We start from the raw sequence: 18,054 nt of genomic DNA, 5'->3' as shown, positions 1-18,054 counted from the left end.
CGGCTCCGGCCTGAGCATGCGACGTCCTGGGCATGACGTCATGTAAAATGGGCAGGGCTGGAAAAACCGCTAAGTGCAGCACTAACCAGGTGTCCTGAGGACACCTGGTCGGCTGCACAGACTGCAGTGTGCCCATCTGGAACATCCACGGTAGGTGGGTGGCACTGCACATACGATCCTGGCTGCAGGGAACTATTCCAGGAACTAGGGATGGCCATCAATCATTCATAATCATCGATGGTTTATGGCCGATGTAGAATGCTTTTACCATAGATGGGGAGAACCAGATGGTTTCCCTCCATCGATGATAAAGCATAACCAAATTTTTATTTTATTTGGTTTGCAAGGTGCCAGGACACAGAGCATAGCTCCGCCCCCGCAAAGTTAGTCACCATCGATGGCTACTTACAAATATGCCATGGATGGTAACCACACCGATGGCCATCCCTACCAGGAACTCTGCTAGCCAGCGGGTCGTGGGCAGAGGCGGTTTAAGAGAGAAGGGAGCCCCCGTGTGCAGGCTCAGATCAGGCCCCCTTCTCCGGCGGTGCAGTAGACTCTAGCATTGTGCCAGAGTCTACTGCACATGCATAGGTCTCTGGGAACATGACGACCACGCCGCATTCCTGGGAAATCTCTACTGCGCATGCACGAATCACCGGAAAATGGCAACGGTGGCCATTTTCCTGGTGATTTCCGCAGCCAGTGCCGCGCCGGTGAAACGCTAAGTACATTTATATGGATGCAGGGTGAGTGGGCCCCCCTGGACCCGTGTGCACTGCAGACCTTGCACCCATTATAGATACGCCAATGGCTGTGGGACACCCACAGAGCTCTGCGCTCTGTGCTCACACACCCCTAGTTATGGCCCTGCAAGCATGCTCTTAGGGCATGCTAAAAAAATGTGGCCAGACGTGCTGGGATGTGTAGTTCCACAGCAGCTGGCGTGTCACGGTCCATCAAAGCATAAAGCAACAATCACACCCTGTCGACAGTCACAGTGAAATGCACAATCTACTAAGTCTAGGAGCCGGAGCCGGGCCAGCAGGGGGTCACGTGACCCGGCCGGCCGCACCCGTCCTCTCTGGCTCGCGGCGGCTGTGAGCATGGGCCTGTGATAGGCGGCGCCCTGGTCACGTGGTCGGGCGCGGAGCGAAGAGGAAGAGAAGGCGCGAAAAAGAGTCCGGAGAAAATGGCGGACGCTGGCGTGATGTGCGCCGCTTGTCAACGGCTGCTCACGGGTAAGGCTTCTGACTTTACTTAATGGCGGGAGACAGGGTGGTTCTCAATCATACAGCTACATATGAAGAGAGTATTAGGCACTTGCCTTGCCGGTCTAATGTATTGCTGCTGCCCGTTCCTCGGCACCCTCAGTGTAAGTGCAGGAGTACCGGTTCCTCCAGCATGACCCTGGGTCGCGTTCCTCTCTAGGGTTGGCTACTGTAACTCGTGCTTCCTAATAATTATTATTATTATTCTGTTTTCGTGGAACCACAAGCCTCAGCATCCTGGAGGCACGATGTGCCTGCCTTTACACAAGCTAAATATGCTGGAGGTGTGTATTGTTAAACATGGTGGTAATAAAATAAGGTTACATGCAGGTAAATGGTGTTATAAAATAAGGTTACATGCAGGTGAATGTGTTGGTGATTAATTGGACACCTCCAAAACTAAAATGACCATTATTTCTTCTGTATGAAACTTACAAAGCGTGTGATGGTCACAGCATAAATGTATGTAAAAGATTTATTTATTTACTGTATGGACTGACAGAAATTAAACTTTGTGATAATTTCAAGCCTTTTTCCTAAGTGGTATAGAGCAGGGATTCCCAACCACGGTCCTCAAGGCACACTAACAGTCCAGGTTTTAAGGCTAGCTATACTTAAGCAAAGGTGTCTTTATTAGTACCTCAGTTATTTTGGTTAAACCATCTGTGCTCAAGCAAGGATATCACTAAAACCTGGACTGTTAGTGTCCCTTGAGGACCGAGGTGGGGAAACACTGGTATAGAGCATCATATGTTTCTAGTGATAAAATATCTACTATTGAATGTTACCTTGTGTGGTTTAAGCATGTGGCCCTATCATGTATAATAGCTAGGCTTACCATACTATCCCTTTAAACCGGGAGACTCATGAATTACACATGTTCTGTGGATTATTAAAACCAGGTGAAATGCAGACTTGAAGTCAGCCAGACACAGAACCTGTGTAATTCAATTCAAAGGCTGTAAATGACATCTCAGGGCTGGGAAAATAAATCTTTTTGTTTAGTTCCTGATCTAGGAGGGGCCAGGATAGGGTTGAGTACGGGATCCTGGCAGTGAGAAACCCTCCCCCTAACTGACCTTTCCCGCAGCCTAACCCTCCCTAATTGCCTGACACTAACCCTTACAGTTATGAGGTCAGCGGTCAGAATTCTGGAGTCGGGATTCTGGCGCAGGTATTCTGACCGCTGGCATCACGACCGCTGGGATACTGACTACATCCCGCCAGGATATACACCTGCATTAAACCTGTGGAGTTAGTGGTGAAACCTGAAGTATGGATCTCGATTAAATACCACATCTACACCGACTGTATATATAGCATATTCCAATTCTCGCACAGCTCCTTGGGGGCGATTCAATCCAGCGCGATGTTGAATAGCACCAAGAAGTGAGTTCCTGAAGCTATTAATTTGGCTGCATTGTTAACCCCGACTGGAGGATTTGTGCTGGCACCCTTTTGATGTGAACGGAAATCCGTCTAAACTAGGGCCGTGATGCTGGTGTCAGGCTAAGCGCTAACAGCATCGCAGCCGGCACTTAAGTCAGAGGTTACCGCGACTAAACACCCAGCATTAGGTGCCGTAACCAGCATCTGCCGACTTAAGTGCAGGGCGCAATAGGGACAATTGAATAGCTCTGGTAACTCATTCCCGGCGCTATTCAACATTGAACTGAAATGAATCGCTCCCCTTATTTGCATTTATGGAAAAGTGCTCATGATGAAATTTATTATCAAAACTTTAATTTGTGAATGTTGAGAAATGTTTGTGTCATTTTCCACACCATAGTTGAAAATAAAATGAATAGTATATATAGCGTTCCCGCTAAGCTGTTTTAGTGGGGCGCGGCGCCCTGCCCTCCTACTGGAGGGCAAAAAGCACCCTGCCCTCCAGGAGGAGGGCAAAAAGCGCCCTGCCCTAACAGCCTGCGGGAGCCGTTCTCACCCGCGGGACGCAGTGTCACGCGGGTGGACAAACATGCGGTGACCCGGTCACCGCCGGAGAATAGACGCCGGGCGCATGCGCCCGACATCTATTCTCCCTTTCTGCAGCGCTTGGGGGCTGCCCGGCATGTCCATAAGCGCCGGGCACGCCCCAAGTATGATGAAAATGGGACGCGTCTTATAGACACGCCCCCTTTTAATAACCACGCCCCCTTTTCGGCCGCGCGCTGTAGTGACACATTCCATTCCCTCACTATCCAAACAGAAGAGCCACACCAACTGCCAGTGATGTTTGGCAGCACTTAGGATGACAGTTGGTGTTTGCCACTAAAACAACATGGCAGATGCCGTTCCCCACCCCCAGGCCGCAGTGTCCCGCAGGTGGGAAATACAGCGGTGCAGCGATCACCGCCTCTTCCTCTGCCTGAAGGAGAGTGATTGACAGCTCAGGATAGCACTGCTGATTGATCAGAGAGCATCCTGAGGGACCCGGCGTCTTTATTTTTTGGGCGGAATTCAATTGATTTCGCGGCCCGCATCTCCCGTCTAAAGTGACAGGAGATCGTGGGCCGCTATTCAATTGTGCCAGAATTTCACGCTGATCGCGCCCATAGAGGTCAGGTTTAGCCGCGTAAAGCAGCTAAACCCGACCAAAGTGCTGGGCGCGATCGCGAAAAGTGATGTTTGGAAGCCCAAACATGTCACTTTTCGCACATTTCAGCTCTCACCCCCAGGGGCTGCGAGCTGAAATGTAGCGCTTGGCAGCTGATCGCGCCCGACAGGAGCAAGAATAGAATAGCTCCGTCGGCCGCGATAGGGGATGAAAAGAATTGAATTCCGCCCTTTGAGTCCTCACTGTCAATTATCGTGTAAAAATATGCGCTATAGCGTGCAAGTGTGTACTATGCCTTTATGCTAAGACATGTTATTCTATTTCACCACCTACTGGAAACTATTGTATTTTTAGGCTTAGGTTGCAAAAGTAATAGACCCCTAATTTGAAGCATTACCTTCTAAATTTTCCCAAATTCAATGCCTACCCTGCCTTTTTATGGCCTCCGATCTTTATAATGCACTTATGTTGTATTTGAAATACAGAACACTGATCAATTTAATTAGGGTTGTGTGTTTGGCGATACCCATCTTCTGCCATTGGAATGGCGGAAAAAAACGCCTGACAGCCCCTAAATGGCAGCATTTTTGTGGCAAAATGCACAATCTTGATGCAGCCACACTTGTATGCGAGTACACACCCAGAGATGGTGGAGCCAGCCTGTACAAGCTATTCTGAATTACATAGGCTCTATGGCTGATTTAAAACTAGATGCAATGGAGACTTGGAGGGGAATTCAATTAGAGGTGTAAAGCCATATTCACCTGTTTTTTTGTGAAAAATTCGCCTAAAAATTTTTTGCCAAATTCAATTCCAGGACAATTTCGCCTAAGTGGAAACAATTCTCCAAAAATGATCCTCCAATCAATAGCTGGTGAAAAGAAATGCAAAATCTTTATTTTGGGGTGCAAACGTGGGGAAACAAACTCAGACCCCTTGGGACAGCCCCCCGAAGGACAAATACGCAAAAAAAACAAACTAAAACCTAAGAACACCACAAAAAAGACATGTCATTTTTGGGGTGTAAATTTAAAAAGTGGGGGGATAAACATTAAAAGTAGCGAAAAATACTTCTTGGGGTCCACAAGTATGGGTCAGCTGTTTTTGGGATTGCAGGTGCATGCAGCAGGTGGATTTTTCACGGTTTTTAAAAGTTCACTTTAGAGACATAAAAACATGCTAGCACCTATTTTCAAGCACCCCAAATTTGACAGGACTACTTATTTTCACCAAAAAATACAGCTTTATGCCATTCTTCACCACTTTTACAAAAATGCTAATAGCAAGCAATTTACACAACTTAAGTACGCAAAATAGTTTTATTAGGGCTATTAGTGCACATCTATAGTGATTCCCTATGTTAGTGCATCTTTTTCTGGGGTACAGACTGATTTCCCCAATTCTTTCAGTACTTTTCACCTGTTCCGTATTCGCCTATTTCCGTGTTTGCCTGTTTTGCAATTGAATTAGGCGAAAAGCGGGGACGAGCACGGAATAAATTCGCCTCTGAAACAGGCGAATGAAGCGAACAGTCGGACAGGCGAAAACTTTGCCTCTAATTGAATATGGCTCTTGAAGTCAGCCAGCCACAGAATCTGTGTAAATTAATATGTTTCCCAAATTAGGCCTCTATTCAATTAGCTGCAAAAAGTTGGAATCCGCAAAATAGTATTGCCGATTGCGACTTTTCGCCAGACGGAAACTTATGTCCGTATTCAATTGCAAACTCTTTTTGCGTACACTAAAATGCAATGCAATGTAATATGCGAAAAAGGTTTGCCTCTAAATAGGTGGAGAAAAAAAGTGCAAAATTGCTATTTTGGGGTGCAAAGGGGCGGAAACCACTCAGCAACCTTGGGTCAGCCCCCCAAAGGATATCTGCGTAAATAAAAAAAAAAAAAGTGAGGAACACCCCAAAAGAGCACTTTGAAAATGCGGGCGAAAAAATGCAAAGTTGGGATATAAACTTACAAACTAGCGAAATTGACTGTTGGGGGATTTATGGATGAGGTGTTTTTTTTTTTTTTATTGCAGGTTCTTGCTTCAGGTGCGTTTTTTACGTTTCTTATGTCACTTTAGAAACTTTTTAATATGCTTGCAACCATTTTCAAGTACCCCAAATTTGACAGGACTACTTATTTTCAACACGAAAAAACTGCTTAATGATATTCTTCACCACTTGTGCAAAGGCGCGAATTAGAAGATATTGACACACCTTAAGTACCCCAACTAGCTTTTTTAGGGCTAATAGGGGGCATGTACATTGATCCCCAATGTAAGTGCAACTTTTAGGGGTGTCAGGCTGATTTCCCCAATTATGACAGCACTTTTTGCCTGTTGCATTTGCCGGGTTGCGTTTTCGCGTCTCTTGGAATTGAATACAGCAAATCGCGGGGACACATGCGATAAGTTTCCGCAGATAGAATACGCGATGTAGGAGAAAAGTCTGGCATGCGAAAAAGTATCGCGAGTGCGAAACTAATTGAATACGGCCCTTAAAGGGATGATATTTCAAGCCTACTTTTAGGGCAGAGGTTCTTAAACTCTGTCCTCAGGACCCCACACAGTTCAAGTTTTCCAGGTCACCTAGCAGATGGACAGGTGTATTAATTACTCACTGACACATTTTAAAAGTTCCACTGGTGGAGCTAATTATTTCACTCTGATTCTTTAAAGAGACCTGAAAAACATGCACTGTTTGGGGTCCTGAGGACCGACCTTGAGAACCTGTGTTTTAGTGAATATACTGTATGATGGATTGAAAAGACCTATCCACAGATAAATGCTTGTCCAAAATTGGCAAATATCTAATATGGCCTGTTAGAGTTTTAGGAATACACAGTGGTTCTCAACGCCAGTTTCCAAGTACCACCAACAGGCCATGTTTTGTGGATTTTATTTTAATCATGCACAGGTGAATTAAATCTATTTTGCTGTGTCAGTAATTATACCACCTGCTTTCACAGACCAAAATCCTCAAAATATGGCCTATTGTGAAAACTTGTAATTGAGAACAACTGCTGTAAAATAATTACTTGCTGCCTGATACTTTACCAAATTGACACTTCATTTATACCTCTTAATTTAAGGAAGCTGTGTGGAAACATTGCAGTGTGGACACTACTTGTGTGAAGCATGTGAGATGGAGCCATTAGATGCCACATGTCCTGTGTGTGAGGTAAGAGTAAAACTACAGAATATTGATGTTTTTATAGCAATACAAGACAAAGGTATTTTTGTTTACATGATTTTTTTCCCACTTTAGCACAGTTTTGCACAAATATGGATCTGCTCAGTGGAAGTATAGAAAATTGTAATAGACTTGTGAGGGAGGGCAGTTAATTAAACCATGCTAGAAGATTATTTGCTCATAGCTCTTCAATGATCGAATACAATGGGGGAGATGAAAGAAGCTCAGAAGCTGTATCAGCGCATGTTACGTGTACTGATACCGTTTCTACCCGAAGTGGTTTGGTGGGGCTTTGGCGGTAAACGACAGGGGCGCTATGCACCCTTGTCATCATTGGCGCTGCTATCTACAGCGTCGATAGCCTGGGCCATGTATGAACGGTCAGATCGCCTGACCGTTCGGCCCTCTGTAGCTGTCGCTATCGACGGCTACAGCCTGGCGCTGCCCTATCCCCACAGGTGGGGACAGTGCTGTCCCTGCGGCTGCCAGCTCCAGGCTGCACGCTGGGATCTCGCGATAGTTGCAAGCTCCCGCGCATGCTTAGTGGAACCGGCCAGGACTGAGACACGGTGATGCACTGCGGTCTCTAACGGGGAGCGCCGGAGGGGGGAGTTATAGCTCCCCTGCTCCGGCCGATGAGATATTTATACATCTCATCGTTACTGCTTCCTGCTTCGCCTCGGTTAAGAGGCGAAGCAGGAAGCGATATAGCGGCACGTTAAGCGCCGCTATAATACATCTACCCCTATATGAGCAAAGCATCTATACTAGCCTACTTCGCACCACCTACTATCAAATTGCATTCCTTGCTTAAGGCTGTTTGGATAATCACAAGTACAACCGTATACACTGGAATGTAATCGGAGTAAAGTTTGCTTAAACATTACACTGAAATATACACTTGACTAGTGTTCCCTCTAGCTCCGGCGGCAGGCAGGGCGCCGGAGCTAGAGAGGGCAATGTTGTGCGCGCGCGCGTCCGAAAAGGGGGCGTGGTTACGAAAAGGGGGCGTGTCTATAAGACGCGTCCCCCTTTTCTTCATACTTGGGGGCGTGCCCGGCGCTTACGGACATGCCGGGCAGCCCCCAAGCGCTGCAGAAAGGGAGAATAGACGCCGGGTCACCGCATGTTTGTCCACCCGCGGGACATTGCGTCCCGCGGGTGAGAACGGCTCCCGCAGGCTGTTAGGGCAGGGTGCTTTTTGCCCTCCAGAAGGAGGGCAGGGCGCCGCGCACCGCTAAAACAGCCTAGCGGGAACACTACTTGACATGTCATTAGCATAGTGTTTGACAAACGTTTTGCCTTTAGCCCTAGAAGACTGGGGGTCTATTTAATAAGCAGGGTTAGGAGACAGAGTGAAAAGTGATAAGGTACCAGCCAATCAGCTCCCAACTGTCATTTTTCAAACACAGCCTGTGAGATGACAGTTGGGAGCTGATTGGCTGGCACCTTATCACTTTTCAGTCTCCTAATGGAGCGTACACACGGTCACATTTGTCAGACTTGTCAGATTTGTCAGATGAACGATTGAACGATTTGAACGATTTTTGACTGCATTAAAATGAATGGAATCGTCCAAGTCTGACTGCAAACCCATCAGATGTCAGATATCGTTATCTGACAAACGGGAACGCGCATCGTTGATCGTCCATCGTTCAGGCATGTCGGATATGAACGATTTTCCTTCAGATATGAACGACTGAACGATTTTTAAATCGTTATCGTTCATATCTGAAGGAAAAATCTGATAGTGTGTATGCACCATAACACTGCTTAGTAAATAGACCCCTGGTGCTTACATGATCTGTTTGCCTACTCAAAGGAGGGGTAAAGCTCCTCAAGTTACTAAAATGAAGAGCTATATTGTTTCAATGGAACTGTTGCGCCAGCAGTGTTTCCCTTACAGTCAAAGGGCTCGATTCAATTCAACGCGAATTGAATAGTGCTGGGAATGAGTTCCCAGAGCTATTCAATTCAGTGTGCTGCTAAGCCCGCCTAAGGATTTCTTCTCGCATCTCTCCTGGGATGCAAGCAGAAATCCGACAAAAGTAAAGGCGCGATGTTGTTTTCTGCACCTAGCATCGCACCGGGAAGTTTAATCGGAGAATGCAGATGTTGTCAGTACCGTAACACCCGGCTGTGCGTGCGGTACAAATAGGAGCTTGCAGCTAATGATTCTTTTTCACAAAATGTTGTAATTAGTTTGAGTGCAAAATATTTGAACTCCATAAACCCTGTATCAATTGATCAGCGCATATCTGCATTGAACCCAGTTCACAAGTCTGTGTTAAATAACTAGTCAAATTGACATCACTGACATAACACATAGATTATCTCTTAACCACTTAACTGACAAATTCTTTTTCCAAAAAGCGCTCCAAAATTGTCGGTTTCTTTTATGATTGAATTAGGTCAAGAACATAATTTTAAACTTATCCATCACTATTTTATTTGAGAAAAATATTTTTTTTAAAACCCAGTACACCATAAAAATAGCAATTTCTACTTCAGGGTCCACAGGGTTGACCTTGGGGTATAGCTGGATCTGGATCCATGGGCACCACGCAGTTAAAGCTTTAGCTGCTCCCAGGATGCACTTGGGTCCGTCGTCCTCTATACCCCGCCCCCGGCCACAGCACCTCAGTTTGAGTTGGTGCCCGGCCGGAGTCGGGTCACCTGCGCAGGGGGGCTGCCCCCAAAAGCTTTCTATTTTTATTTAAAAAAAAAAAAAAAAAAAGAGCCTGTTAGATTTTTATTTTAAAACAGAGGCTCTAGTGTGGCAGACGCCCACGCTGCCGCTCTCCTTCCCCGCTGGCGCCGCGACGCCAGTACTAGCCGGACTCTGGGTCCCTCCCTGGACTGCTGCCGGAGTCGCCGGGGACGAGGTAAGCCGCGAGTCGCCGATTAGCGGCGGCTCGCGGGTATTGCCTGCACATGCAGTCCTTTGCCCCCGGTCCTAGGGGACAGACCGGGGGCCGCTAGCGGTGGCGGCGGGCTCCCCCTCTGAGGAGGAATAACCCGTGGGACCACTAGACCACCAGGGATATATGGCAAGCGTGATGCCGGCAAGCCCTGGGGTTAATATGCTAGCCAGGGGAGGAAGCCTTCCCTGTCAGCGGCTCCTCCCCTCAGCTCAGCGCGCCTTTCAGCACGGAGTCTGGCGTCGCTGAGCTGCAGTTACACGGCCACTCCTCTGGGGGCCATTTTCTACAAGTGGCAGCGCAGATCTTCAGGGAGCACGCGGACCGGTCCCCCTGTGTACCTCTCCCCTGATTAAGGACAGCGTACACAGCACTATAGCCCTCCCAGACACTGAATCTGGGCAGGTTGATTGTAGTGGAAAGGTGCAGTGAGTATATCTTCCTGCATGGTATGTGACTTTTGCTAGTGCTGCCTGTCTGTGCTTATTTTCCGCTTACTGTCAGCTTATACCTATCCCTTTACTTCTCCTACAAGCCCTACAGGTGTGTGGAGGAGGGGCGTTTCTGCAGACCTCACCTATATAAATCACGTATTTGTGAGGTCCGTCACATACAGTTGTGTGCTACACAGTGCCGTATTGTGGGCTGTTGTTTAGCACACCGGTGAGTGCGTTTTCTTCTGCCCTGTTGCCAGATATATTTTTTGACTATATAATATATTCTGTCATGTCAGACGAGGAGGTTGAGCGCTCAGTGGCTCCGGTGTTGGCCTCCTGCGGACGCTGTTCTGCAGGAGTAGATAGGGAGGATTTGTCACAGGATGGCCTGTGTAGTCGATGCCAGGTGGCTCCTGGCCCATCCAGACCTTCTCTGGCGCAGGAACCACCGTGGGCGATGTTTTCTCAAGTGCTGGTGTCTATTGCGGACCGTCTGTCGGTCCCGACTGCTCTCCCTACTAGGGCGTTGCCCCAGCCGACCATCCCCCATTCCCCGGGTGTCCCGCAGTTATTGCGGAGTCCTCCTGGGTCTCAATCAGTAGGTCCCTATGCGGGGTTGCCTATGTATATACAGGCTTCCCCTGTGCCGCAGCAGCCTGTGGTACCTTTTCAGGCCCCTATGGCGACTCCTCCACCATGGGTGGATGTGCTCTCCAACTCCGTGCAAAATTTGGCGGCCGCTTCCTCGGCTTTTCAGTCAATGTTGCAGACTGACATGCCTTCTAGGATTTCAAAACGCCCACTCATGACACGGGCTGCTCAGGTATCGGACTCAGAGGGTTCCTCAGATGATGGGGAGGACCCTGATGACACTGACTCGGACGCCTCGGTCCAGGAAATGGATACCAACTCGTCCATTAATGTGCGAGCACTAGTTAGGGCGGTGCGAGCTATTCTTCTTATAGAGGATGAGGCACCGGTTCCTAGGTCGAAGTTTCCTAGTTTCAAAAAAACTAAGGTGGCTTCTGCTGTGTTTCCCCTGTCGGATCAGTTGACGGATCATATGGCGGTAGCTTGGCAGGCGCCCAGTAAGAGATTTCTTCCTCAGAAGCGGTTGGCTTCTAATTACCCCTTCCCTGAGGCACATTGTAAAAAATGGGAAACTCCACCGGCGGTGGATTCCCATGTCACCCGTTTAACTCGGGGCGCCACCTTACCATTACCGTCGATATCCTCGCTGAAGGATCCCACGGACAGGAAAGTTGAGACTTGCTTAAAGTCTATTTACTCCCTCTCCGGGGCGGTGGCCCGACCGTCCATGGCCATCTCCTGGGTGGCCAAGGCCATTGAGGGGTGGGCCAATGCATTGGAAGATACCTTCCCGGACGACGCTCCGGATGTCCAGCGGGCGTTGTTGGGACAAATGAGGGACGCTGCTTCTTACATTGGAGAAGCTTCTTTAGATGCTAGTCTGTTGACCTCGCGGGTATCGGCTGCAGCGGTGTCTGCCCGCCGATCCTTATGGTTGCGGTCCTGGAGAGCGGACTCTGATTCAAAGAAAGGTCTGGAGGCCTTACCTTTCAATGGGGAATTACTATTTGGTCCGGACTTGGACAAAATAGTGGACACCCTGGCTAAATCCAAGTCGGCCTTCCTCCCTTCGGCGGCACTGCCTGCTAAGGTTCGGAGTTCGGCTTTTCGTTCCTTTCGGGTTCAGGGTAAGGCGAAAGGTCAGTCCTTCCCGAGACAGTCTGCGAGTAAGACTGCCTCTAAACCCAAGAAGCAAGCCTGGAGTGCCCGGCGCCCTTGTTCCAAGCAGGAAGATAAACCTGCGGCCTGATGGGACGGGCCTCCCTCTGGGGGACCTCAGAGTGGGAGGCCGACTTCTTCTATTTGCCCAGTGCTGGCACAATACCACCACGGATGCCTGGGTTCGAGAAGTGGTCTCCCAGGGGTACGCCCTGTCTTTTCGGCACAGACCACCCCACCAGTTTTTCTGCACAAGTCCTTCTCAGGACAAGCCCAAGGCGTTACAGGTTCAGGAGGCTATAGAGTCCTTGCTGAAAGCAGGGGTCATTGTTCCCGTTCCTCTATAACAACGAGGGACGGGGTATTATTCGTCTCTGTTTCTGGTGCAGAAACCCAATGGTTCTCATCGCCCTATCCTCAACTTGAAGTCTCTGAACAAATTCCTCAGAGTTCCCAAGTTCAGGATGGAAACGTTACGTTCCATCATTCTGGCGATGGAACCGGGAGATTACATGGTGTCCCTGGACATCCAGGACGCCTACCTCATGTTCCGATAGCATCTTCACACCAGCGGTATCTGAGGTTCGCTATCCTTCAACACCACTATCAGTTCCGGGCGCTACCCTTTGGTCTCTCCACGGCACCGAGGGTGTTCACGAAGATTATGGCGGTCATGGCCGCACATCTTCGGAACCAGAATGTACGGCTGCTGCCGTATCTGGACGACCTCCTGTTGCTGGCGAGCTCCCCGGAGGTACTGCTTCAACATCTCCACCTGACGATCGCTTGCCTGCAAGCACACGGGTGGTTGATAAATTGGAAAAAGTCCTGCCTGATTCCATCACAGCGGATGGTTCATTTGGGAGCCCTGCTGGATTCGCGTCAGCAAAGGATCTTCCTGACTCCGGAGAAGGTCGCCTCCCTACAGCTGCGGATACGCAGTTGCCTGAGCCGTTGCCGCCTGTCGGTCCATTCGGCTATGAGAGTTCTGGGGTCCATGGTGTCGACATTCGACATGGTGGAATTTGCCCAGTTCCATTCCCGGCCCCTGCAGGGGCTGATTCTATCCGAATGGAACGGGTTACCTCACCGGATCCGCTCTCAGGTGCTGGTGTTGTCTCCGGACGTTCGGCAATCTTTGGCTTGGTGGCTTCAGACAGCTCATCTGGTCGAGGGGCGCCCATTTTGGATCCCGGACTGGGTCCTGCTCACGACGGATGCCAGTCTCCGGGGTTGGGGGGCAGTGACCGGCTCTTGTTCGCTTCAGGGTCGTTGGTCAGCGGAAGAAGCACTTCTCCCCATCAACATCCTGGAACTGCGGGCGGTATACAGGGCCCTGCAGTCGTCCGGCCCCGCTCTTCACGGAAGGGCGGTACAGGTGCAGTCCGACAACGCCACCACGGTGGCGTATATCAACCACCAAGGCGGAACTCGCAGTCAGGCAGCGATGTCGGAGGTGTCTCGTATCCTGACTTGGGCGGAGGGTCACATTCCAGCGATCTCGGCGGTCTTCATCCCCGGAGTCCTCAATTGGGAGGCGGACTTCCTCAGCCGTCACGACGTGCATTTCGGGGAATGGTCGCTTCACCCAGAGGTGTTTCAGCTACTCGTGGACAGGTGGGGACTGCCGGAGCTGGACTTGATGGCCTCCCGTCACAATCACAAGTTGCCCGTTTACGGGTCAAGGACAAGAGACGCAGGCGCAAGTCTGGTGGACGCGCTGTCGGTGAAATGGACGTTTCACCTGGCGTATCTGTTTCCTCCGATATCCCTGCTTCCTCGGGTTCTGCGGAAATTCAAGCAGGACGGCGGCATGCTAGTGCTGGTAGCTCCGGCGTGGCCCAGACGTCCTTGGTACTCCGATCTCAGGAGCCTCTCCATCGACGCTCCATACCTTCTTCCTCAGCGTCGGGACCTGTTGTCTCAGGGGCCCTGCCTTTACCCGGATCTGGGTCGGCTGTCTTTGACGGCGTGGCTCTTGAGACAGCCGTCTTGAGGTCTAGGGGCTTCTCCAGTTCGGTTATTGGTACCATGCTCAGGGCACGCAAGCCTGCTTCAGCACGGATTTATCACAGAGTGTGGCACACTTACTTTCAGTGGTGTGAGTCCAGACATTATGATCCTCAGGTGTTCCGAGTTTCTAGGATCTTGGAATTTCTTCAGTCAGGATTGGATCTCGGCTTACGCCTTGCATCTCTGAAGGTTCATGTGTCCGCCTTGTCCGTGTGGTTTCAACGGCGGATTGCAATACTACCAGACGTTCACACCTTTTTCCAAGGTGTTCTCAGGATCCAGCCTCCCTTTGTGCCTCCTGTGGCTCCTTGGGACTTGGCGGTGGTGCTACGGGTCCTGCAGGGTCCTCCGTTTGAGCCTCTTGAGGCGGTGGAGCTCAAGTGGCTGACATTTAAGACGGTTTTTCTCCTGGCAATTGCTTCGGCCAGGAGGGTGTCTGAATTGGGGGCGCTTTCCTGTCGCCCTCCTTTCCTGATTTTTCACCAGGACAGAGCGGTGCTCCGCACTCGTCCTGAGTTTTTGCCCAAAGTGGTCTCGAAGTTCCACATTAATCAGGAACTTGTTGTGCCAGCTTTTCAGTCCCCTGATCTTTCAGCTGGTGAGACTTCCTTAGATGTGGTCCGGGCGCTTAGAATTTATGTAGACCGGACGGCTTCGGTTAGGAAGTCTGATTCCTTGTTTATCCTCTTTGGTTTTCACAAGAGGGGTTGGCCTGCCAACAAACAAACGTTAGCCCGTTGGCTTCGTTCCGTTATTTGTGAGGCTTATGCACAGGAGGGCTTACCTGTGCCAGCCTCTGTTAAGGCTCATTCCACTCGTTCTGTGGGTCCCTCTTGGGCTGCTAGACGTGGCGCTTCTGCTGTTCAGCTGTGTAAGGCGGCCACTTGGTCTTCAATTCAAACGTTTTTGAGGTTCTATGCGTTTGACACCTTCGCCTCTCAGGATGCATCCTTTGGGCGCCGGGTGCTCCTTTCAGCACAGGAGCGTCCCCGCCCTTAGTTGAACTGCTTTGGGACATCCCCATGGTCAACCCTGTGGACCCCCTATGGACCCTGAAGTAGAAAACAAGAGATATGGTAAGAACTTACCTTTGTTATCTCTGTTTCTACGAAGTCCATAGGGTCCACAGGGCGCCCGCCCTGACGCATCTGGCTTCAAATGGGCTGTGTGGCTGGTCACCGGTTTTCCGTCTCCCATTTCTGTGAGTATGGTTTCTTGTGTGTTCCAGTCTTCCTTCTCTCTGTTTCGTCTCCTCCTCCGGCCTTGGCTGCTTACCAACTGAGGTGCCTGTGGCTCGGGGGCAGGGTATAGAGGAGGACGGACCCAAGTGCATCCTGGGAGCAGCTAAAGCTTTAACTGCGTGGTGCCCATGGATCCAGATCCAGCTATACCCCAAGGTCAACCCTGTGGACCCTATGGACTTCGTAGAAACAGAGATAACAAAGGTAAGTTCTTACCATATCTCTTGTTTTTTATGTTATACTGTAGTGATGGCCATTGACAGCTGTACCATCGATGGTTCAACCTTCGTTAGAAGCCATCAATTGTTTAGCGATTGGGCAAGATCTGTGTAGACCACAACTGTCGATATTTCCTAAACATCGATTGTGGGCTACCATCGATGGTGCAGCATCGATGGCCACCAGCAATGGTAAACCACTTGTTTCAAGTCAGACCATCGATGTTTGCAAACCATCGATGGCCGGTTGCCATCCCTAATTGGAGGCTCTGCGATATCTATCGCGCTATATATTTATATATATATCTATCGAATATACAGTCGGGTCCATAAATATTTGGACATTGACAGAATTTTCAGATTTTGGCCTCTATTCACCACCACAATGGTTTTGTTTAATTTCAAACAAGATGTGCTTTAACTGCAGACTTTCATATTTAATTTGAAGGTAATTACATCCAAATCGGGTAAACGGTGTAGGAATTACAACAGTTTCAATATGTGCCTCCCACTTTTTAAGGGGGGGTGGTCCCGGCCCTGGCTCCCGGCATTACACGTGGTGCTGTTCATGTATAAAGGTATGTTTGTTATATGTATTTGTTATCTTGAAAAAAGTTCACTAAAGAACTGAAACGTTGACTAATTGACATATATATAATATATATATATAGACACACACACACACACACACACACACACACACACACACACACACATTCTATATTTTGCCAGATCACTGTGGCCAGCAGTGATCGGGGCACTTGGGGAGGTGGAGCTGAGGCCGGAAAGAAGTGGGAGGGGCAGCCGGGCTACATAGCGGCGGCTACCAGAGCCGCTGCTGACTACACAGTGATCTCTTTGATCACTGTGATCCGGAGCCGCAGCGGGAGGGTGTCCCGCTAGCGGCTCCGCTACATAGCAGCAGCGGCGGCTACCAGAGCTGCCGCTACTGTCTATTATTGAAATGGCTGCCCGATCACTGCTGGCCACAGTGATCGGGCCACAGCAGCAGCAGCGGCTACATGAGCCGTGGCTGCTGCTTCTAGGGGGGTGCCGCCGGGGCCCGATCACTGTGGCCGGCAGTGATCGGGCCACAAAGGAGGAGGCGGCGCAGGTGTAGAGGGACCGGCAGGTCCCTCTGAGATAGGCGGCTGCTGGAAGTTAACTTCTAACAAGCCGCCCACTGTGTTTCTCTGACTGGTCGTATCAGATACGACCATGTCAGGGAAAGCCCAGTCTGGCATGGTCGTATCTGATAAGACTGTGCCAGGCAAGTGGTTAAACTAGAATTAAACCTTTACCAACAATCTGGATGATAAGGGAAAATGGGAGGGGAGGCTTTATTTTAAAATTTGGGCACCTTGCACATTGCAATAAAGTTTGTCAAATATACTGTGTAAGCAGCCTAAATGTCAATTTCTACTTCAGGGTCCATAGGGGGTCCACAGGGTTGACCTTGGGTTATAGGTTGGGAACCAAATCCGGGCACCACGCAGTTAAAGCTTTTAGCTCCCAGGATGCACTTGGGTCCACTCCCTATAACCCCGCCCCTCAGCCACTGGCACCTCAGTTTAAGTTGGTGCCCGGCCGGAGTCGGGTCACCGTTACTGCAGGGCCCTAAGCTTAATAAAATAAACGCTTTTTAAAATAAATATTATTTTTTTACTACTCTTCAGAGCGGCAGCATCTGACTGTCCAATGGACGTCTAAGCTGCCGCTCCTACACCCCGCCGGCGCTGCGACGCCAGTACAGATCTGGGGATCGCAGCGGGACCCCAGAGTCTGTACTAGCCGGGCTCTGGAGGAATCCCTGGGCTGCTGCCGGATCGACGGGGACAGGTAAGTCGCGTGGTCACCGCTTGCGGTGATCCACGTGTGTATGCAGCCTTATGCCTCCGGTCTCTGGGGACAGACCGGAGGCGCTAGCGGTGGCGACGGGCTCCCCCTCCATGGAGGCATACCCCGCGTGTCCACTAACCCACCAGGGATTATAGCGGGAGCCGGCATCCCGGGGGGTTAATTGCTAGCCAGGGAAGGAAGCCTTCCCTGTCTAGCGGCTCCTCCCCTCAGCTCAGTGCGCCTTTCAATGCTACAGTCTGGCGTCGCTGAGCTGCTTCCTCCGCGGGCCACGCTTCTTCTGAGGTCTCCAGTGGCCATTTTCTCTCTGTGGTGCTGCAGAACTCTTAGGATGTCAGTGAGCCCAGTCCCCCTGCGTACCTGGCCATTTTGGGTGAGTGTACACAGCGCTATAGCCTTCCCTGACACTGAATCTGGGCAGTTGAATGTAGCGACATTGTGCAGTATATTATGTCATGCAAATGTATGTACAGGTTGAGTATCCCATATCCAAATATTCCGAAATACGGAATATTCCGAAATACGGAATATTTTTAGCATGACTGAGATACTGAAAACTTTGATTTTTGATGGTTCAATGCACACAAACTTTGTTTAAGG

The 18,054-nt window shown here is 49.8% G+C and overlaps 1 protein-coding gene across 14 annotated transcripts in view; it reads left to right on the top strand.

The window, feature by feature from the left end:
* Positions 1–1,157: 1,157 nt before the first annotated feature.
* Positions 1,158–18,054, top strand: part of RNF17 (ring finger protein 17) — a 502,688-nt gene continuing 485,791 nt past the window's right edge. For 8 of the 14 annotated variants that reach the window (XM_088458561.1, XM_088458560.1, XM_088458574.1 and 5 more), the window contains exons 1-2: positions 1,164–1,241; positions 6,918–7,006. In XM_088458561.1, coding sequence (XP_088314687.1) covers positions 1,193–1,241; positions 6,918–7,006 — 138 coding nt within the window. In that variant the 5' untranslated portion in view covers positions 1,164–1,192. The other 6 variants (XM_088458573.1, XM_088458570.1, XM_088458567.1 and 3 more) reach the window with 3 other exon arrangements.

This window comes from Taudactylus pleione, unplaced genomic scaffold (assembly GCF_031769625.1).
Source record: "Taudactylus pleione unplaced genomic scaffold, aTauple2 ptg000842l, whole genome shotgun sequence".
NCBI classification, from domain to species: Eukaryota; Metazoa; Chordata; class Amphibia; order Anura; family Myobatrachidae; genus Taudactylus; species Taudactylus pleione.
This window is presented reverse-complemented; position numbering and strand designations above follow the sequence as displayed.